At 50.7% G+C, this 22636-nt stretch overlaps 1 protein-coding gene across 1 annotated transcript in view; it reads left to right on the top strand.

The window, feature by feature from the left end:
* The first annotated feature begins 3701 nt into the window (after positions 1–3701).
* The window catches only part of pgpep1 (pyroglutamyl-peptidase I), a 40542-nt gene continuing 21607 nt past the window's right edge, over positions 3702–22636 (top strand). Inside the window, exons 1-2 of the mRNA XM_070859558.1 lie at positions 3702–3848; positions 13639–13691. Coding sequence (XP_070715659.1) covers positions 3803–3848; positions 13639–13691 — 99 coding nt within the window. The 5' untranslated portion in view covers positions 3702–3802. The remainder of the gene's footprint in view (positions 3849–13638; positions 13692–22636) is intronic.

Raw genomic sequence — 22636 nt, forward strand, 5'->3', positions numbered from 1 at the left:
CCATTTATATCTATTTGTGCCGTCAACTCATCTATCGTGTTACGAATACTGCGTGCATTCAGATATAGTGCTTTTAAATTTGTCTTTTTACTATTTTTCCCTACTCTGACCTCACTTTCTGATACACTCTTGTGTTTACACGTTCTGTCCCTTCCTGTCACGCTCTGGATATCATTTCCCCCACCGTTCCCCCGCTCTATTGCCTTCACCTTGCTCTTTGACTTTTTACATTTCCCCTCACCTGAACCCTACCCCCCAACCCCTACCCCCACCCCTCTGCCACTATTTAGTTTAAAGCCCTTCCTACAGCCCAGGTTATTCGATACGCAAGGACCCTAGTCCCAGCATGGTTCAAGTGAATCCCATCCCGACGAGACAGTACTGGTGCCAGTGCCCCAGGAACCGAAACCCATTTCTCCCGCACCAATCTTTGATCCACGTGTTTAACTCTCTGATCCTATTTACACTATGCAAATTTGCTCGTGGCTCAGGTAGTAATCCAGAGATTATTACCTTTGTAGTTCTGCTTTTTAATTTAGTTTCCTGAGCAGAACCTCTTTGTTTGTCCTACCCATGTTGGTGGTAACTACGTGGACCACGACAACTGGATCTTCCCCCTCCCACTCCAAGTTCCTCTCCATCCCTGAGGAGATGGCCTTAACCCTGGCACTGGGCGGGCAACACAGCTCTCGGCTGCAGAGAACTGTATCTATCCCCCTAATGATACTGTCCCCGGCCACTACCACATTTTGTTTTGCTCCCCAACTTGAATGGCCCCCTGTACCACGGTGCTGTGGTCAGTTTGCTCATCCTCCCTGCAGTCCCCGCTCTCGTCCACACTGGGAGCAGGAGCCTCGAACCTGTTGGACAAGAGCAAGGGCTGAGGCTCCTCCATCACTCCACCCTGAGTCCCCATACTTTCCTCACTTGTCCCTGACCACGGCCCACATTTGAATTATTTAACCTAAGGGGTGTGACTACCCCCTGGAACACAGCGTCCAGGTAACTCTCCCCCTCCCTGATGTGTCGCAGTGTCTGCAGCTCAGACTCCAGCTCATCGAGCCGCAGACACTTACTGCAGACGTGGTCACCGTGGGTCACACTGCTGCCCACCCACTCCCACATACTGCAGTTGCAACACATCGCCTGCCCTACCATCTCCATCGTATTTAATTAATTACGTTTTCAAGTTCTGAATGCTTACTTTTTAATCCCAGCTCTTAATTCGAACCAATGCCCAAGAAAACGAGAGAAATATGCAAGTTAAAAGGCGCTGATCCTGTTGTGAGGAGTGGGTAATGGATACCTCGGTGGATGACTGGGTAACCGCTCCCAGCGTCTGCTCCTGAGCCACATCTCCAGGGCAGTGCTGTAGAAAGCCAAGTCTTTCTTTAATCTGTTGATTTTAATTATCGTTTGGGGTTTATTGTTTGCGCCCCTTTGAAAAATATGGAGGGGGGGGGGCTTTTTTTGTTAATTTAACCGCCGATGCATGGCACAAGTCACCTTTACATTTACGTTTCCCACATTACAAGTGACCGCACTCCAAAAGTACTTCATTGGCTGTAAAGCGCTTTGAGACATCCGGTGGTCATGAACAAAAGTAAGAAAGACTTGCATTTATATAGCGCCTCTCATGACCACCGGACGTCTCAAAGCACTTTACAGCCAATGAAGTACTTTTGGAGTGTGGTCACTGTTGTAATGTGGGAAATGCGGCAGCCAGTTTGCGCACAGCAAGCTCCCACACACAGCAATGTGATAATGACCCGATAATCAGTTTTAGTGATGTTGGCTGAGGGATAAATATTGGCCCCAGGATACCGGGGATAACTCCCCTGCTCTTCTTCGAAATAGTGGCCATGGGATATTTTATGTCCACTTGAGAGAGCAGACGGGGCCTCGTTTAACATCTCATCCAAAAGACGGCATCTCCGACAGTGCGGCACTCCCTCAGTACTGCCCCTCCGACAGTGCGGCGCTCTCTCAGTCCTGCCCCTCTGACTGTGTGGCGCTCTCTCAGGACTGCCCCTCCGACAGTGCGGCGCTCTCTCAGTACTGCCCCTCCGACAGTGCGGCACTCCCTCAGTACTGCCCCTCCGACAGTGCGGCGCTCCCTCAGTACTGCCCCTCCGACAGTGCGGCGCTCCCTCAGTACTGCCCCTCCGACAGTGCGGCGCTCCCTCAGTACTGCCCCTCCGACAGTGCGGCGCTCCCTCAGTACAGCCCCTCCGACAGTGCGGCGCTCCCTCAGTACCGCCCCTCCGACAGTGCGGCGCTCCCTCAGTACCGCCCCTCCGCCAGTGCGGCGCTCCCTCAGTACTGCCCCTCCGACAGTGCGGCGCTCCCTCAGTACTGCCCCTCCGACAGTGCGGCGCTCCCTCAGTACTGCCCCTCCGACAGTGCGGCACTCCCTCAATACCGCCCCTCCGACAGTGCGGCGCTCTCTCAGTACTGCCCCTCCGACAGTGCGGCGCTCCCTCAGTACTGCCCCTCCGACAGTGCGGCACTCCCTCAATACCGCCCCTCCGACAGTGCGGCGCTCCCTCAGTACTGCCCCTCCGACAGTGCGGCACTCCCTCAATACCGCCCCTCCGACAGTGCGGCGCTCCCTCAGTACTGCCCCTCCGACAGTGCGGCACTCCCTCAATACCGCCCCTCCGACAGTGCGGCGCTCCCTCAGTACCGCCCCTCCGCCAGTGCGGCGCTCCCTCAGTACCGCCCCTCCGCCAGTGCGGCGCTCCCTCAGTACTGCCCCTCCGACAGTGCGGCGCTCCCTCAGTACTGCCCCTCCGACAGTGCGGCGCTCCCTCAGTACTGCCCCTCCGACAGTGCGGCACTCCCTCAATACCGCCCCTCCGACAGTGCGGCGCTCCCTCAGTACCGCCCCTCCGCCAGTGCGGCGCTCCCTCAGTACCGCCCCTCCGCCAGTGCGGCGCTCCCTCAGTACTGCCCCTCCGACAGTGCGGCGCTCCCTCAGTACTGCCCCTCCGACAGTGCGGCGCTCCCTCAGTACTGCCCCTCCGACAGTGCGGCGCTCCCTCAGTACTGCCCCTCCGACAGTGCGGCACTCCCTCAATACCGCCCCTCCGACAGTGCGGCGCTCCCTCAGTACTGCCCCTCCGACAGTGCGGCACTCCCTCAATACCGCCCCTCCGACAGTGCGGCGCTCCCTCAGTACTGCCCCTCCGACAGTGCGGCGCTCCCTCAGTACTGCCCCTCCGACAGTGCGGCACTCCCTCAGTACCGCCCCTCCGACAGTGCGGCGCTCCCTCAGTACTGCACTGGGAGTAGCGGCCTGAATTTTTGTGCTCAAGTCCCTGGAGTGGGGCTTGAACCCACAACCTTCTGACTCGGAGGTGAGGGTGCTGCCCCCTGAGCCACAGCTGACACATAAAGCGCTTTGAGATGCCCGGTGGTGGTGAAAGGTGCTATATAAATGCAAGTCTTTATTTTTTCTTGTGTGATGGGCAGCAACAAGACGCGGAGTGCACTGCCCCCCGTTGCCCCCGGGGAGTGCACTGCCCCCCGTTGCCCCCGGGGAGTGCCCCCGGGACAGCTTGGCCTCAGCGCTCCCCCCGCAGCAGGGATACAGACGGGGGGGCGGGGCTACCTGACGCAGCACGCACGGCGTGATCCCGCCCCCTCTGGCCGACGTACGTGCGTCACCCGCGGGACGACGCAGCTGCTGGGTCTGTTCAGCTGGAGAGTGAGTGAGAGAGAGAGAAGGGAGAGAGAAAGAGAAAGAAAAGGGAGAGAGGAGAAGAAGCAAGAGAAGGAGGAGAGGAAACAAAGGAGGAGAATGCAGCAGGCGCTGGGGGAGAAGAGGAGGACTGTGGTGGTCACAGGTAACCTGTCACTGGATACACCTGGGGAGGGAACCCCTGGGGAGGGACCCCCTGGGCTGGGCCACTGAGCAACAACTTTACTGAGTGAACCCCCCTCACTGAGAGAGGGACAGGGAACCCCCCTCACACTGAGAGGGACAGGGAACCCCCACACCCTCACACAGAGAGGGACAGGGAACCCCCCACCCTCACACTGAGAGTGGGACAGGGAACCCCCACACCCTCACACAGAGAGGGACAGGGAACCCCCCACCCTCACACTGAGAGTGGGACAGGGAACCTCCCCCCCCACCCTCACACTGAGAGGGACAGGGAACCCCCACACCCCCTCACACTGAGAGTGGGACAGGGAACCCCCACACCCCCTCACACTGAGAGTGGGACAGGGAACCCCCACACCCCCTCACACTGAGAGTGGGACAGGGAACCCCCACACCCCCTCACACTGAGAGTGGGACAGGGAACCCCCACACCCCCTCACACTGAGAGTGGGACAGGGAACCCCCACACCCCCTCACACTGAGAGTGGGACAGGGAACCCACCCTCACACACACGCACCCACCCTGCTGTATATTCACTGTGTTGCTGTGTATTCACTGTGTTGCAAGTCCCTGCATTGTCTTTTTGTGTGTGTGCTTGTAAACTTAATAATGTTTTTCGTAAACTTAAGATTGTTTTCTTTACAATATTGCTACTTGAGCAGAGTTGTAATTAAGTACGACTCTTTTTTTAAACTCTATAAACACCTGTTGTAAGTTTGTGGAAATAGCGTAAGTTACAAAATAAATATGCAGTAATTTGTTTTTAATCAACAATAGCCAAGTTTGAAATTGTCACATTGTTCGGGATGAGCATCGCTGCTCCTCTTCGATTTCTGCAAGTTGGCCGAATCTGAAAGAGACCCAGATAGTGTCAGACTGAGGCAAGCCCGAGAGGGACCGTCACTGTTGTCGGGTTTTTCTCTGGCTGTGTTGGACACAGTAGGGGAGCCATTGTGCTAAGTCTGCTGTGCTGCATGGGATACAGAGCCTGCACTAGACAAAGAAAGGGGCAAGGGAGTTGGTCAGACAGGGGCAGAGACTGGGGCCAGACAGTGAAATTAGGGAGAGGAGACCAAACATGAAAGGCCTGCGATTGTTCTGTGTCTGCAGAAGGCAGACTCTGGGAGTATTGTGATGACTTGCCTGCCTGCCGATAGTCGGGGCACATCGAACATTTAACTAGTTGGAGAAAGCAAAATGAGTCTGGGGGCAGGGAAGGAATCACCCAGACCGAGACACAGCAGCGATTAGAGTTTTGTATTCACTTTAAACTTGGGGATCACATTCTTTACAAATGGCTTAAAGAATTATTTTTAAAAATAAAGTTATCTTCGCATACTGACAGGGATTTCCAAGTTCAGAACTTTCACCCAAACTGAAAACTTTTGAGGCTGTGAGATGTTTGGAGTCGATACTGGTTTTTAAGCATTTGTCTTACACAGTTCTGTACCATTTTAGGGAGAGTAATGGGTTTGACAGCAGGAAGGGGGAGAACGAGTGAAGGAGAGGGGCGCTCACTATGTTCATAATGTGAGCTCCATTATTGGCAGCACCAACATCCATTTTCTCAACGTCCTGCCAGAATTCTTCTGAGGTAAAGGCTGTTGGGTAGCAGTAATAAGAACTTGCATTTATATAGTGCCTTTATGACCTATGGGCGGTCTAAAACGCTTTACAGCCAATGAAATACTTTTTGAAGTTAGTCACTGTTGTAATGTCGGAAAGTCGACAGTCAATTTGTGCACAGCAAGCTCCCACACACAGCAATGAGATAATGACCAGATAATCTGTTTTAGTGATGTTGGTTGAGGGATAAATATTGGTCCAGGACACTGGAGAGAATTGTCCTGCTTTTCAAACTATGCCATGGGATCTTTTACATCCACCTGAGAGGGCAGTCGGGGCTTAAACATCTCATCCAAAAGACAGCACCTCTGACAGTGCAGCGCTCCCTCAGCACTGCACTGGGAGAGTCAGCCTAGATTTTTGTGCTCAAGCCTCTGGAATGGGACTTGAACCCACGACCTTCTGACCTTCAGTGTATGATACCATGTGCACGTGAAAATTTGAGTTGATCGTGCAGCCGGTTAAATGAGCCGCACACCAAAAGAAAATTATTAGAGGGAACATCGGGGGAGAGGTTTAGGGAGGGAGTTCCAGAGCTTGGGGTCCAGGCAGCTGAAGGCACGGCCACCGATGGTGGGGCGATTATAATCGGGGGATGTTCAAGAGGGCAGATTTGGAGGAGCGCAGAGATCTCGGAGGGTTGTGGGGCTAGAGGTGATTACAGAGATAGGGAGGGGCGAGGGCCATGGAGGTTATTTGAAAACTAGGATGAGAATTTTGAAATCAAGGCGTTGCCGGACCGGGAACTAAAGTAGATCAGCGAGCAGAGGGATGATGGGTGAGTGGGACTTGGTGCGAGTTAGGACACGTCACAGTGGAGGGAGTTTAGCAACCTGGGTGTGCTTGAGGCTGACACTGGGTGCCAGAAATGTAAAGTATTCTTTTCCTCAGTGCGAGAATTCATCAGCAAAAAAGAAACCCATAATATTTAATGAATTGTAAGTTATCTGGTTGGACATCAGTGGTGATGGAGCTGCTGCTATTATCACTTGTATCTAATTTGTACGTCAATTAACAACACAATTTTAAACAAAATATATTCATTTGGGTGCAGGGAGCAGGTAACAGCGCGATGATGTAACACTGTAACCAGTGTGACTAACAGAATGCGTGTTTCAAATAAATAAATAGTGAATGAGTAATTAGTTGCAAAGTTCGGTTTTAAATTGATTCTGTGGATACTTTGTGGCCTGACCTTCCAGCACAAGCCTTTCCTGTTCCTGTGGAAACTGTCAGCACTGCACGATCCCAACTTTCCGCGACATTCTGAGCAGCACACACGTGTGGAGTGATGATGTCACGGTGCCTGTCGTGGTCACACAATGATGTAGCGCAGGAGGAGGCCATTCGGCCCATCGTGTCCGTGCAGCCCTCCAGCCCTGGAATGTCATTAACCCCAAGCTTTTAATGTGAAGTCCGTTCTGTTGTTCCTGGTTCCTCTTGGCTGGAAAGGAGAGGGTGCTGCAGGATTTGGGTGCCTCCTCGGTTCCTCTGTGTCGTGGGCAGGGACGCGAGCTTTGTGTCCACCCTTTCTGCTTCCTGTCGGGCAGCGCACAGCGGTGATGACTGAGCGTGACCTGGACTGCCACTGTTGTAATGTGGGAAACGGGGCAGTCAATTTGCGCACAGCAAGCTCCCACAAACAGCAGTATGATAATGACCAAATAATCTGTTTTTAGTGATGTTGGTCGAGGGATAAATATTGGCCCCAGGACACCAGAGATAGCTCCCCTCCTCCTCTTCAAAATAGTGCCGTGGGATCTTTTAAATCTTAAGGGGGCAGACGTGGCCTCAGTTTAATGTTTCATCTGAAAGATGGCACCTCCGATAGTGCATACAAAGGTACGGACAATGACGGACAGGTAAAGATCTTCTGGTCCATCCAGCCTGTCCCACACAATTGCAATACCTTGTGTATCACAACATACACACTCCACCCCACCCCAAACCATGGGATCTCTCGGGAGAGGCAAAAAACCCAGGCCAATTTGGGGAAAAAAATCTGGGAAATTCCTCTCCGACCATCTCGGCGATCGAAACTAGTCCAGGAGATCACTCCGGCCATTACATTCCCCGCAGTACCGACCTTCTGTAAGAGGTGATCGCCGTCGCGGCCAGAAACAAATCCAGCTTTCGCTTGAAGATATTCAGCAAGTTTGCAGTTCACCCTCCGACCGTGCGGCGCTCCCTCGGCGCGGCCCCTCCGACCGTGCGGCGCTCCCTCGGCGCGGCCCCTCCGACCGTGCGGCGCTCCCTCGGCGCGGCCCCTCCGACCGTGCGGCGCTCCCTCGGCGCTGCCCCTCCGACCGTGCGGCACTCCCTCGGCGCGGCCCCTCCGACCGTGCGGCGCTCCCTCGGCGCGGCCCCTCCGACCGTGCGGCGCTCCCTCGGCGCGGCCCCTCCGACCGTGCGGCGCTCCCTCGGCGCGGCCCCTCCGACCGTGCGGCGTTCCCTCGGCGCGGCCCCTCCGACCGTGCGGCGTTCCCTCGGCGCGGCCCCTCCGACCGTGCGGCGCTCCCTCGGCGCGGCCCCTCCGACCGTGCGGCGCTCCCTCGGCGCGGCCCCTCCGACCGTGCGGCGCTCCCTCGGCGCGGCCCCTCTGACCGTGCGGCGCTCCGAGCGCTGCACTGGATTGTCAGCCTAGATTTCTGTGCTCAAGTTTCAGGAATGGGACTTGAACCCACAACTTTCTGACTGAGGCGAGAGTGCTGCCCAATGAGCCATGGTGAAGGGTTGTCAATAGAAGAGGAATATTTATGACATTGCTGAAGACGTTAAGTCATGTGTGTTTTTTATTTTCTATTTCCTCCCCTCGGTAGGAATGCTTTGTTGGTTTGTGGACCACAGGCATTGACTGCCCTTCCGTGTCCCGTGTATGATCGGATGCCATAAGCTTTTTCGCCACCTGTCCAATGGGAAGGGTCATTTATTTCCAACCTTTCCTCAGCGTAAGAGACAGTAAAGCCAATTTTAGCACTGCTGACATTCACACTGGCGGAGCGAGCTCTGCTGTGCATCGCTAATCCCTGAGCATCAGGGGCAGCATATCCATGTACAGGGTATCTCCGTTTGCAGGATGAGTATGTCTGACATTGCTCTGCAATTTTGGAGCTAATCACCTGAGAGAGGAGGTTAGAGGAGGCCCATGCAGTGCATAAAAAAGAAAGACTTGCATTTCTATAGCGCCTTTCACGACTTTGCGATGTCCCAAAGCGCTTTACAGTAAAATGAAGTACTTTTCAAATGCAGTCACTGTTGTAATGTGGGAAACGCAGCAAACACTTTGCGTGCAGCAAGCTCCCACAAACAGCAATGTGACAACAACCAGATAATCTGTTTTAGTGATGTTGGTTGAGGGATAAATATTGGCCTCAGGACACCGGGGAGAATTCCCCTGCTCTTCTTCCAAATAATGCCGTGGGATCTTTTGCATCCATCTCAGAGGGCAGACGAGGCCTCGGTTTAATGCCTCATCCAAAAGACGGTACCTCCGACAGTGCGACGCTCCCTCAGCGCTGCCCGTCTGTTGGGCACACGTCAACCCCACACTGACCAGCGGTGACCCTCTTTCCACTCCGTGTGGCAAATTGCCCCATGCAAGCACTGCCGCTGGTCAGTTCCCCTGACTGCTTCCCCCAGTGGGAAGCTGTGTATGGCTGGGCGGCGTGTCCACCCTTAAAGGGGAGGGCGCACTGCCGTGGTCGCCATGTTATTTACATTGTCGGCGCCGTTTGGCTGGGCCGCCAAAATACAGTCCGGTGCTTCCTCTTGGGTACCGGGCCGCTGGCCCAGCCGAAACCCTCCCTTGGCGGCCCAGTGAGTGCCACTGCCTTGTGTCACTCGTCAGTGCGGTGCTCACGAGACCGCCGGCATCCGCCCCGCTCATCCTTGACTTCCGCAGCACTTCACCGCCCTGACACTGCCGGGAGGGAATCCGTGCGAAACACAGCACCATCGATTGGGGCGGTGAATCTACTAAAGAAATGGTCGGTGTCCCCCACTGGGGGCGGAAGGTCATTCCGACCCCGAAGTCTTGGAGAAGCCTATTCTGCAAGTTGTGAGCTTTGATTCCCATCCAGACACTATTTCCCCCCCCCCCCCCCCTCGTTACTTTGGTGTTTGCTCTTTCGTAATGTTAAGCAGTTTGAGATCATTTGCTGCATGTTACAAGAACTGGGAGCTGAGCCTGCCCACTCAATAAGATCACAGCTAACCTTCGACCTCAACTCCACTTTCCCGCCCGATCCCCATATCCCTCGAATTCTCCTACAGTCCAAAATCTATCGATCTCCGCCTTGAAGATACTCGACGACTGAGCATCCACAGCCCTCTGGGGTAGAGAATTCTGAATGTTAATTCCTTATCTCTCTCGTCTCCTCCAGCCCTACAATCCTCTGATCTCTGCGCTCCTCCAATTCTGGCCTCTTGAGCATCCCTGATTCCCATCGCTCCACCATCGGTGGCCGTGCCTTCAGCTGCCTGGGCCTCAAGCTCTGGAATTCCCTCCCTAAACCTCTCCACCTCTCTCCTCAGTTACCTGTCCTAATATCGCCTTATGTGATGCAGTGTCTGATAATGCTCCTGTGAAGTACCTTTCGATGTTTTACATGTGCTGATTAAATGTGAAATTGTGAAATTTACAAGCACTTTCCGATCCGGGAAGTTGTTCAACAAAGATTTAAATCTGATTGTGCTCTGCTTGCTCAACATTTACATGTTGTAATCTTAAAGGGAAAGACTTGCACTTTAGCAGCTGAATAATGCGTTATATATTGCTCTATATAATACCTTCGTCTTGCGCTGGCACAGATCTGCTAGTTCGCAATCCATATAACATCCTGTCCAGTTTGCATCTGCCATACTTTAGTGTAAAGAAAGTCAAATCATTATTGCTATTTTCTTTTTCTGACCCCGATAATCCGAGCCCCTCTCCTAGGGCAGGAGCCAGAAATTCACAAACAACTGCCAGTCTGGTGAAAGATCCCACAGCCATTGGCCTCCAGATGACCCCCAGATGTCTCTATTTAGACCGCTGTGGCTAAGAATTGGTCTTAAAAGGAGACGTGATCGTCTAAACCCTGCTGCATCTTGGTACCTAAATGTAACCGGCCAAAACACTCACTCCCTCCCCCACCTTCAACACTCACTCCCTCCACCACCTTCAACACTCACTCCCTCCACCACCTTCAACACTCACTCCCTCCACCACCGGCGCACCGTGGCTGCAGTGTGCACCGTCTACAAGATGCACTGCAGCAACTCGCCAAGGCTTCTTCGGCAGCACCTCCCAAACCCACGACCTCTACCACCTAGAAGGACAAGGGCAGCAGGTGCATGGGAACACCACCTCCTCCATGTTCCCCTCCAAGTCAGGATGGTGTGTGACTTTATAGTTGGGTCAAAATCCTGGAACTCCCTCCCTAACAGCACTGTGGAAGCACCGTCACCACACGGACTGCAATGGTTCAAGAAGGCAGCTCACCACCACCTTCTCATGGGGCAATTGGGGATGGGCAATAAATGCCGGCCTTGCCAGCGACGCCCACATTTCCCCCCCCCACCCCCCCTGCCTCAACAGCTTTTTTGGGGGAGAGTGTTCCCGATTCCCACTGCCCTTTGTGTGAAGAAGTGCTCCCTGACATCACCCTGAATGGCCTGGCTCTAATTTTAAGGTCCTGCCCCTTGTTCTGGACTCCCCCCACCAGAGGGAATTGTTACACTCACAATAAATGGTCAGACTGAGTACTGTGTGTAATGAGCAAGTGTGACCTTTGCTCCTTTTATTAAGGTTCCAGAGTGCAGGTACCTCATGGGTGGCCTGCTTATATACTGTGCTCCCAAGGGATGCTGGGATCCCTTGGGACTCGAACAGATGGGCCCTCTGGTGGTGGTGTGATGCAGGTTACAAGGGGTTAAATACATAACAGAAATAGTTTCTCTCTATATACCCTGTCAACTCCATTTAATAATCTTAAACAGCTCGATTAGTTCACACTTTCATCTCCCAAACGCGAGGGAATACCGGCCCAGTCTGTGCAACCTGCCCTCGTCATTTAACCCTTTCAGCCCCGGTATCATCCTGGTGACTGTGCGCCAGGATATCAGGGAGAACTCCCCTGCTTTTCTTCAAAATACAACATGGAATGGGGAAAAAAGGTGGAATTCATTGACTTTAAAACAATATATAAATAAAGTATTCGATTCCTTTCTCCCCCATGTGTTTATCCAGCCTCCCCTTAAATGCATCGATACTATTCGCCTCAACCCCTCCCTGTGGCAGCGAGTTCCACATTCTCACCGCTCTCTGGGTAAAGAAGTTTCTCCTGAATTCCCCATTGGATTTATTAGTGACTGTCTTACATTAATGGCCCCTAGTTCTGGTTCCTCCCCAAAACAACTGAAGACACTTTCTCTGTGTCTAGCCTAGTGAACTCTTTCATAATCTTATAGACTTCCATCAGGTCACCCCTTGGCCTTCTGCTTTCTAGAGATGAGCCCCGGCCTATTCAGCCTTTCCTGATAAGTATATCCCTCTGTTCTGGTATCATCCTTGGTAATTTCAAAATGGAGATGTAAAACTGAATTGGTATAAAACCTTAAAGACCAGAGCTGGAGAACTGTGTGCAGTTTTGGGCTGCACGTGATGGCTGGATGTTGAGACAGTAGAGAGGGTACAATGCAGATTCACTGTCACACTACCTAGTATGTAAAAATATAAAATATGAAGAAAGACTTGGGAAAAACTGGAGCTGTTTAGTTGAGGACAGAGGATCATTTGAAAGAGGTGTTTAAAATTTGGAAGGGTAGGACAGATTAGACAGAAACAAACTATCTCCAGTGATTGAGGGTCTAGAAGGAGAAAAACGTAGATTGAAGATTAAATAAGAGATGCAGGATAGTAGCAAGGGAACCCACTTTAAACCCAGTGTTGTGAGGCCGCAGAATGCACTACTGGAGTTAATGATTGAGGCAGAGAACACGTCCAGGTTTCATCGTCGTCATCATCATAGGCAGTCCCTCGGAATCGAGGACGCCCAAGAGTGAGTTCTCAGGTGACTGAACAGTTCAATATGGGAATTACAGTCTCTGTCACAGGTGGGACAGACAGTGGTTGAGGGAAGGGGAGGGTGGGACTGGTTTGCCGCACGTTCCTTCCGCTGCCTGCGCTTGGTTTCTGCATGCTCTCGGCGACGAGACTCGAGGTGCTCAGCGCCCTCCCGGATGCTCTTCCTCCACTTATGGCGGTCTTGGGCCAGGTTTGAGAATGGTTGATGTAATGGGGATGAGGACAGGTCCGGCACATGGGATCGGGATTTAGACGCGTGCTTGTGTAGAGGATAAATGGCAAACTGGACAGATTGGGACAAATGGCCTGTTTTAGCGTAGCAGTTTCTGTATAACTGTCTTGATATTTGGCTCTTCAAATATTCGATGAATGCTCAACCTGTTTGCATCATGTTACTTTGCCTGCTCTTTGAATGATTGAACTTCCATTTCTTTAGCGCCTGTCACAACCTCGGGATGTCCCAAAGCGATTACAGCCAATGAGGTACTTCTTGAAGTGGAGTCACTGTTGTAATGTGGGAAACGCGGCAGCTAATTTGCGCACAGCAAGCTCTTGCGCACAGCAAGCTCCCACACACAGCAATGTGACAAATAACCAGATAATAAGTTTTTTTTTAATGATTTTGGTTGAGACAAGTATTAGCCCCAGGACACCAGGGAGAACTCCCCTGCTCCTCTTTGAAATAGTGGCCGCCGGATCTTTTAGTTCCACCTGAGGGCAGATGGGGCCTCGGTTTAACGTCTCATCCGAAAGACGGCCCCTCCGCCAGTGCGGCGCTCCCTCAGCACGGCCCCTCCGCCAGTGCAGCGCTCCCTCAGCACTGCCGCTCTGACGGTGTGGCACTCCCTCAGTACTGCACTGGAGTGTCGACCTGGATTCTGGGCTCAAGTCTCTGGAGTGGTGCTCGAACCCACGACCTTTCGAGGCATGGCTGACCTCTAGACAGCACTACATATGAATGTGTTGTGTTTGTTAATATTTGAAGAGCCACAATCTAAGGCATCTGGTTTTTGTCCTTCCTCGCTTTGTAATGTTGCAATGCTTTGATGGTTTCAGGATTTGGCCCCTTTGCCGAGCACACTACCAACGCAAGCTGGGTCGCAGTGCAGGTAAGGCGACTTCCTTGATTAAATATAAACAGCAGTGTAGTGTGGCGGTTAGATTACTGGGCTAATAATCCACAGGCCTGGATTCACCATCTCGAGCATGTCACTGCAAATCCCACCATGGCTGTTTGAGAATTTGAACTTAACAAAAAAAATAATCGGTAAAATTGCCTGTGAAGTTGTCAGATTGTCGAAAAGCCCCAATTGGTTGACGAGAGACCAGCTGTGCTTACCCGATCTGGCCTACATGTGACTGACAACAACAGCAGCAATTTTCATTAATATAAACATCGAAACATAGAAAATAGGTGCAGGAATAGGCCATTCGGTCCTTCTAGCCTGCACCGCCGTTCAATGAGTTCATGGCTGAACATGCAACTTCAGTACCCCATTCCTGCTTTCTCGCCATACCCCTTGATCCCCCGAGTAGTAAGGACCTCATCTAACTCCTTTTTGAATATATTTAGTGAATTGGCCTCAACAACTTTCTGTGGTAGAGAATTCCACAGGTTCACCACTCTCTGGGTGAAGAAGTTCCTCCGCATCTCGGTCCTAAATGGCTTACCCCTTATCCTTAGACTGTGACCTCTGGTTCTGGACTTCCCCAACATTGGGAACATTCTTCCTGCATAGCGCCAAGTAGGAGCAGGAGTCGGCCATTTGGCCCCTCGAGCCTGCTTCGTCATTCAATTAGAGCATGGCTGGGGCTCAGCTCCATTTCCCCGCCCACTCCCCATAACCCTTTGCTCCCATAACCCTTTACTCCCTTATTGCTCAAAAATCTGTCTATCTCCGCCTTAAATATATTCAATGACCCAGCCTCCACAGCTTTCTGGGGCAGAGAATTCCACAGATTTACAACCCTCTGAGAGAAGAAATTTCTCCTCATCTCAGTTTTAAATGGGCGGCCCCTTATTCTGAAACTATGCCCCCTAGTTTTAATTTCCCCTATGAGTGGAAATATCCTCTCTGCATCCACCTTGTCGAGCCCCCTCATTATCTTATCTGTTTCGATAAGATCACCTCTCATTCTTCTGAACTCCAATGAGTAGAGGCCCAACCTACTCAACCTATCTTCAGAAGTCAACCCCTCATCTCCGGAATCAACCCAGTGAACCTTTTCTGAACTGCCTCCAATGCAAGTATATCCTTCCTTAAATACGGAGACCAAAACTGTACGCAGTACTCCAGGTGTGGCCTCACCAATACCCTGTACAGTCGTAGCAGGACTTCCCTGCTTTTATACTCCATTCCCCTTGCAATTCCATTTGCCTTCCTGATCACTTGCTGTACCTGCATACTAACTTTTTGTGTTTCATGCACAAGGACCCCCAGGTCCCTCTGTACTGCAGCACTTTGCAATTTTTCTCCATTTAAATTATAATTTGCTTTTCTATTTTTACTGTCAAAGTGGATAACCTCACATTTTCCCACATTATACTCCATCTGCCAAATTTTGCCCTCACTTAACCTGTCTATATCCCTTTGCAGATTTTTTGTGTCCTCCTTGCAATTTGCTTTCCCACCCATCTTTGTATCATCAGCAAACTTGGCTACATTACACTCGGTCCCTTCATCCAAGTCATGTAAATAGTTGAGGCCCCAGCACTGATCCCTGCGGCACCTTATTAGTCACTGTTTGCCAACCAGAAAATGACCCATTTATCCCAACTCTGTTTTCTGTTAGTTAGCCAATCCTCTATCCATGCTAATATATTACCCCAACCCCGTGAACTTTTATCTTGTGCAGTAACCTTTTATGTGACACCTTATCGAATGCCTTCTGGAAATCCAAATACACCACATCCACTGGTTCCCCCTTATCCATCCTGCTCATTACATCTTCAAAGAACTCCAGCAAATTTGTCAAACATGATTTCCCTTTCATAAAACCATGCTGACTCTGCTTGATTGAATCTTGCTTTTCCAAATGTCCTGCTACTGCTTCCTTAATAATGGACTCCAGCATTTTCCCAACGACAGATGTTAGGCGAACTGGTCTGTAGTTTCCTGCTTTTTGTCTGCCTCCTTTTTTTAAAATAGGGGTGTTTTCCAAATTGCTGGGACCGCCCCAGAATCCAGGGAATTTGGTAGATTACAACCAATGCATCCACTATCTCTGCAGCCACTTCTTTTAAGACCCTAGGATGTAAGCCATCAGGTCCTGGGGACTTGTCCACCTTTAGTCCCATTATTTTACCGAGTACTACTTCTTTAGTGATAGTGATTGTATTAAGTTCCTCCCTCCCTATAGCCCCTTGATTATCTACTATTGGGATGTTTTTAGTGTCTTCTACCATGAAGACTGATACAAAATATTTGTTTAACATCTCTGCCATTTCCCTGTTCCCTATTATTAATTCCCCAGTCTCATCCTCTAAGGGACCAACATTTACTTTAGCTACTCTTTTCCTTTTTATGTACCTGTAGAAACTCTTACTATCTGTTTTTATATTCCGTGCTAGTTTACTTTCATAATCTACCTTCCTTCTCTTTATCATTTTTTTAAGTCGCTCTTTGCTGGTTTTTAAAAGTTTTCCAATCCTCTGGCCTCCCACTAGTCTTGGCCACATTGTATGCCCTTGTTTTCAATTTGATACCGTCCCTTATTTCTTTAGCCACGGATGGTTATCCCTTCACTTAGTCTTTCCTTCTCATTGGGATATATTTTTGTTGCGAGTTATGAAATATCTCCTTAAATGTCTGCAGCTGCTCATCAACCGTGCCATACTTTAATCTATTTTCCCAGTCCACTTTAGCGAACTCTGCCTTCATACCTTTGTAGTCTCCTTTGTTTAAGCTTAGGACACTGGTTTGAGATCCAACTTTCTCACCCTACAACTGAATTTGAAATTCAACCATGCTATGGTCACTCATTCCTAGAGGATCCTTTACTAGGAGATCATTTATTAATCCTGTCTCATTACACAGTACCAGACCTAAGATAGCCTGCTCCCCGGTTGGTTCCGCAATGTACTGATCAAGGAAACTATCCCGGATATATTCTATGAACTCTTCCTCAAGGCTACTCTGGTCAATTTGCTTTGTCCCATCAATATGAAGGTTAAAATCGCCCATGATTATTGCCGTTCCTTTTTTACAAGCCTCCATTATTTATACTTCGTCCTACAGTATAGCTACTGTTAGGGGGCCTATAGACTCCGCCCACCAGTGACTTTTCCCCCTTATTATTGCTTATCTCCACCCAAACTGATTCAACATCTTGATCTTCTGAGCCAATATCATTTCTCACTAACACACTGATCTCATCCTTTATTAACAGAGCTACCCCGCCTCCTTTTCCTTTCTGTCTGTCCTTCCGACTGGTCAAAAACCCCTGAATATTTAGTTCCCAGCCTTGGTCACCATTGCAACCATGTCTCTGTAATGGCTCAGATCATACCCATTTATATCTATTTGTGTCGTCAACTCATCTATTTTGTTATGAATGCTGCGTGCATTCAGATGAAGTGCTTTTAAATTTGTTTTTTTACTATTTTATTCTGCTTTGACCCCGCTCTCTGACACACTTTTATATTTATACGTTCCAAGGCGCTTCACAGGAACGTTATCAGACAAAATTTGACACCGAGACACAAAAGGGGATATTAGGGCAGGGCTTGGTCAAAGAGCGTCTTAAAGGAGGAAAGAGAGGTGGAGAGGTTTAGGGAGGGAGTTCCAGAGCTTGGGACCAAGCAGCTGAAGACACGGCCGCCGCTGGTTGAGTGATTATAATCAGGGATACTCAGGAGGGCAGATTTAGAATTCGAGGAGTGCAGATATCTCGGGGTGGGGGGGGAACTGTGCTTTAAATTCCCACCCTGAGGACGGCGTCTCGGGGGAGCGCTGTATTGGGGAGGGGGGGGAACTTCAACCCATGACCTCTGACCTAGATCTGTGAGTGCTGACATAATGGACGGAGGGCAGGATTTCCCACTCCTGGCGGCCCCTGTTAGCACCCTGGAGGCACGGCAATGGCAACGGTGAGCTCTCCTGGGCGGGCGGCCAGCTTTCAGTGCCCTGGCCGGGGGTTTTCGGGGCCGGTATCGACGGGGCGCAGACCATTATCGCCCGGGAGAGGCGAGCCGGTGTGTAACGTCCCTGGTTGCGACACCGGATCGATTTTTGCCTCCCGCCCGACCCATTGCGCCGAAGAACGCGCCCTACCGGGAATTCCTGTGAAAGCGAGCGGTCCGACCTATACCGGCCGCAGTGAGGTCAGTAATGTCCACCTCGGGTCAGTGTGATTGTTTTATCTTTTATTTTTTATTGCGATTTATGTTGTGGTGGTGTGGGCTGTCTATTGGGAATATTTTTGGTGTTTTTTTTCAGGTTTTTTTCTCCTTGGGGCCCCTCTCTGAGCGCTCCGAGGCCGGCTGTTTAGCTCAGGATCTTCGTTTGCTCAGCCGGCCTAGTGCCCTGAGACCGGTGTGTAACGCCTCCCTTAGTGCTCCGCCCCATGCTCAGGGCCCAGCTGCCCAATGTTACTGACTGAGGCACAAACTGTTCCCGGGCGCAAGCTTCACCGCCCCGTCGCCATTACCGCCCGAAATCAGCAAAGCCGAAAATCCCGCCCCGCGTATTAGACAGCGATTACATTGGAACAGGAGGAGGCAATTCAGCCCCTCAAATCTGCTCGCGCCATTCAATTAAATCTTGGCTGATCTATATCCTAACTCCATTTACCCGCCTTGGTTCCATATCCTTTGTTACCCTTACCCAACAAAAGTTTATCAATATCCATTTTTAAATTTTACGAATGACCCCCAGTTCAGCCCTGCACAGTTCCCATCCCCATCGCTGACTCCCTCACATTCTCGAACCCCATAATTAGATGGAGCTTCTGAATTAACACCCTTCTCTAAGGGAGCGCCGTACTGTCGGAGGGGCAGTACTGAGGGAGTGTCGGAGGGGCAGTACTGAGGGAGTGTCGGAGGGGCAGTACTGAGGGAGCGCCGCACTGTCAGAGGGGCAGTACTGAGGGAGTGTCGGAGGGGCAGTACTGAGGGAGTGTCGGAGGGGCAGTACTGAGGGAGTGTCGGAGGGGCAGTACTGAGGGAGCGCAGCACTGTCGGAGGGGCAGTACTGAGGGAGCGCAGCACTGTCGGAGGGGCAGTACTGAGGGAGTGTCGGAGGGGCAGTACTGAGGGAGCGCCGCACTGTCAGAGGGGCAGTACTGAGGGAGTGTCGGAGGGGCAGTACTGAGGGAGCGCAGCACTGTCGGAGGTGCCGTCCTTCAGAAGAGACGTTAAACCGAGGCCCCGTTTGGCCTCGTGGGTGGATGAGAAAGATCCCACGGCACTATTTCGACGATGAGCAGGGGAGTTCTCCCCGGTGTCCTGGCAATATTTATCCCTCAACCAACATCACTAAAACAGATACAAAAGCAAATACTGCGGACACTGGAATCTGAAATAAAAACACAGAATGCTGGAAATCTCAGCAGGTCAGGCAGCGTCTGTGGAGAGAAACAGAGTTAACGTTTTGGGTCTCTGACCCTTCGTCAGAAATCGTCACTAAAACAGATGTTTGGAAGAACTGCGACATACGGAATGGATTCCTTATCGAGGACCCCACAGTACAACCTGAAGGATCAAACCTTCCTCGCAAACTGTGGACAACCATCAACCGCCTCAGAACCGGTCACGGTCGATGCTGCCATCTTCTCCATCGGTGGGCGAGTAAAGCCTCCCCATCATGTGACTGTGAAGCTCCTAATCAGACCCTGGAGCACCATCGAGCACTGCCTCCAGAGAGAATTCACAGGCAGCCTACAGGATATCCACACTGTTACACCGGAAGCTTTGGCCTGGATATCCGACTGGGATATTGATGTTTGATTTGCTTTGCGACTACCGTACGAAAGAAGACTGAAACAGCTTATCTGGTCATTTGTCACATAGCTGTCTGTGGGATCTTGCTGTGCGTGAGTTCGCTCTGGGGTGGGAGGGATGTGATGAACGAGCTCCAGCCTGGCCAGCCTTTCCTGGTAGTTACCACCTCCCGGTTCTGGTGTGACCTTTCTTGCCGCGGCTGCTGTTTATCGATCAGGACCGACGGGCAATGTAACTCTCCAGCTTGCACTCAGTGCTTCCCCTTGGGGGTAAAGGTTGGGCAGAGTTAGAGGACGCAACACACAGCTACTGTAACAAAGTGGGGCCGAGCCTGGGGCTTCTGGGTATTGTGGTTCAGTACCACGGTGGGCAGGGCCCAGGGGGGAGCTGAACTATGCCCTTGCTCTGCAACTGACCTGTGAACTCTCCCACAGCCCTTGGTTTGCTGGCAATATTTGAAGGTGCTATTTTTACGTTCCATGATTGATTGGGGATAGTTCGTCTCACGTAATACTCATTGGCGTTTAGAAGAATGCGAGGTGATCTTATTGAAACGTATAAGCTTCTGAGGGGGCTGGACAGGGTAGGTGCAGAGAGGATGTTTCCCCTCGTGGGGGAATCTAGAACTAGGGGGGTATAGTTTCAGAATAAGGGGCCACCCATTTAAAACGGAGATGAGGAGGAATCTCTTCTCTCAGAGGGTCGTGAATCTATGGAATTCTCTGCCCCAGAGAGCTGTGGAGGCTGGGTCATTGAATATATTTAAGGTGGAGATAGACAGATTTTTGAGCGATAAGGGAGTGAAGGGTTATGGGGAGCGGGCGGGGAAGTGGAGCTGAGTCCATGATCAGATCAGCCACGATCTTAGTGAATGGTGGAGCAGGCTCGAGGGGCCGAATGGCCGACTCCTGCTCCTATTTCTTATGTTCTTATGTAAATGATTTCTAAAGATCGAAGTTGTATTGCAGCAACAGCAAATAATTTGCATTTATATAGCGCCTTTAACATAGGAAGCTTCACGGGAGCGTTATCAAACAAAATTTTACACTGAGCCACGTGAAGGACCAGAAGGTTGGATTTAAGGAGTATCTTAAAGGAGGAGAGCGAGTCGGAGATGTTTAGGGAGGGCGTTCCGGAGCCGACATTCCGTCAGTGACTACGCTTCAAAAGTCCTTCACTGGCTGTAAAGCGCTTTGGGACGTCCGGTGGTGAAAGGCGCTATATAAATGCAAGGTTTGTTTTCTTTTACTCTTCGTTCCAAGTTTTGCATGGTTGACGGTGAAATCCTCGTAGCTCCATTTAGAACGAGAGCCCTGTCTTAAATTCATTGATGTGTATCTGTGTGTTGTTTTGCTGTTCACTAAATCGCAACACGTACACAAAGCCGATGAGAACTCTGTTTTGTTCAGTGCTGACGACCTCTGTTCAAGGACTCCCGCTGTTGCTATCCAAATAAATGACCCTGCTCAAGGCGACTGGGTGCCTGTCGCTGTCGGCTGGGCATAGTGTGTTTGTTTGCAGCGCTGCGCATTTTTAAAAAAAAAACCTCTTTCCTTGCAAAGCAGCTTTCTTCGATGAACTTCGATTTAGGCACAGCTGGAGCAAGACAGCTTGCAAAAGTATTTGAGTAAAACTCTGCAAACTTCCTTTCTGAAACACGTTGTGATTAAATGGTGGAGACAATCCTGACCTGTGGTCCAGTTGGAGAGAGATGCTTTTAAGATTACACTGCCCATCTTTCTCGAAGCCGTGGTCTTTGGTCACTTCCAGGTTGCAATATTGCTTTATACACGAGCTTGAGACTGATATTAATTTCAGGACCCTTTCCTCAACTCCTCCCCTCCCCAACTTTCCTCAAACACACACACACACACACACACACGGAGGCTTTGTGCTGTTAGCACAGTTCCAGACAGCAGGCAGTGGGAATGAACTGACACAAAGGGAAGACCCAGACGTCTGTATCCCTGGGCAACGGGATCTGCATTTTAATCAGAGAAGCATCAATCAGAAAGTTGCAATGTTTAGCGGCGATCACTCGGTTGGTTCTGGGCCGGCTGCGTTCTGTTTCTGATACATACTTCATCCGCTTCTTGACTGACCCAGACGGATGGCACCAGGCAAACTTTTCTTTTTTATTTGTTTCAAATCTCCTGCTGTGTCAGAAGCTAAACTAAAAAATATATAAAAGACTTGGATTTATATAGCGCCTTTCACGACCACCAAACGTCTCAAAGCACTTTGCAGCCAATGAAGTACTTTTTGAAGTGCAGTCACTGTTGTAATGTAGGAAACACGGCAGCCAATTTGCGCACAGCAAGCTCCCACAAACAGCGACGTGATAATCACCAGATAATCTGTTTTAGTCATGTTGGTTGAGGGCTAAATATTGGCCCCAGGACACCGTGGAGAACGCCCATGCTCTTCGAAGTAGTGCTGTGTGATCTTTTACATCCACCTGAAAGAGCAGACGGGGCCTTGGTTTAACGTCTCATCCGAAACATAGAAACATAGAAAATAGGTGCAGGAGTAGGCTATTCGGCCCTTCGAGCCTGCACCGCCACTCAATGAGTTCATGGCTGAACATGCAACTTCAGTACCCCATTCCTGCTTTCTCGCCATACCCCTTGATCCCCCTAGTAGTAAGGACTTCATCTAACTCCTTTTTGAATATATTTAGTGAATTGGCCTCAACAACTTTCTGTGATAGAGAATTCCACAGGTTCACCACTCTCTGGGTGAAGAAGTTTCTCCTCATCTCGGTCCTAAATGACTTACCCCTTATCCTTAGACTGTGTCCCCTGGTTCTGGACTTCCCCAACATTGGGAACATTCTTCCTGCATCTAACCTGTCTAAATCCGTCAGAATTTTAAACGTTTCTATGAGGTCCCCTCTCATTCTTCTGAACTCCAGTGAATACAAGCCCAGTTGATCCAGTCTTTCTTGATATGTCAGTCCCGCCATCCCGGAAATCAGTCTGGTGAACCTTCGCTGCACTCCCTCAATAGCAAGAATGTCCTTCCTCAAGTTAGGAGACCAAAGCTGCACACAATACTCCAGGTGTGGCCTCACCAAGGCCCTGTACAACTGTAGTAACACCTCCCTGCCCCTGT

This window comes from Pristiophorus japonicus, chromosome 18 (assembly GCF_044704955.1).
Source record: "Pristiophorus japonicus isolate sPriJap1 chromosome 18, sPriJap1.hap1, whole genome shotgun sequence".
In the NCBI taxonomy this organism is placed as follows: domain Eukaryota; kingdom Metazoa; phylum Chordata; class Chondrichthyes; family Pristiophoridae; genus Pristiophorus; species Pristiophorus japonicus.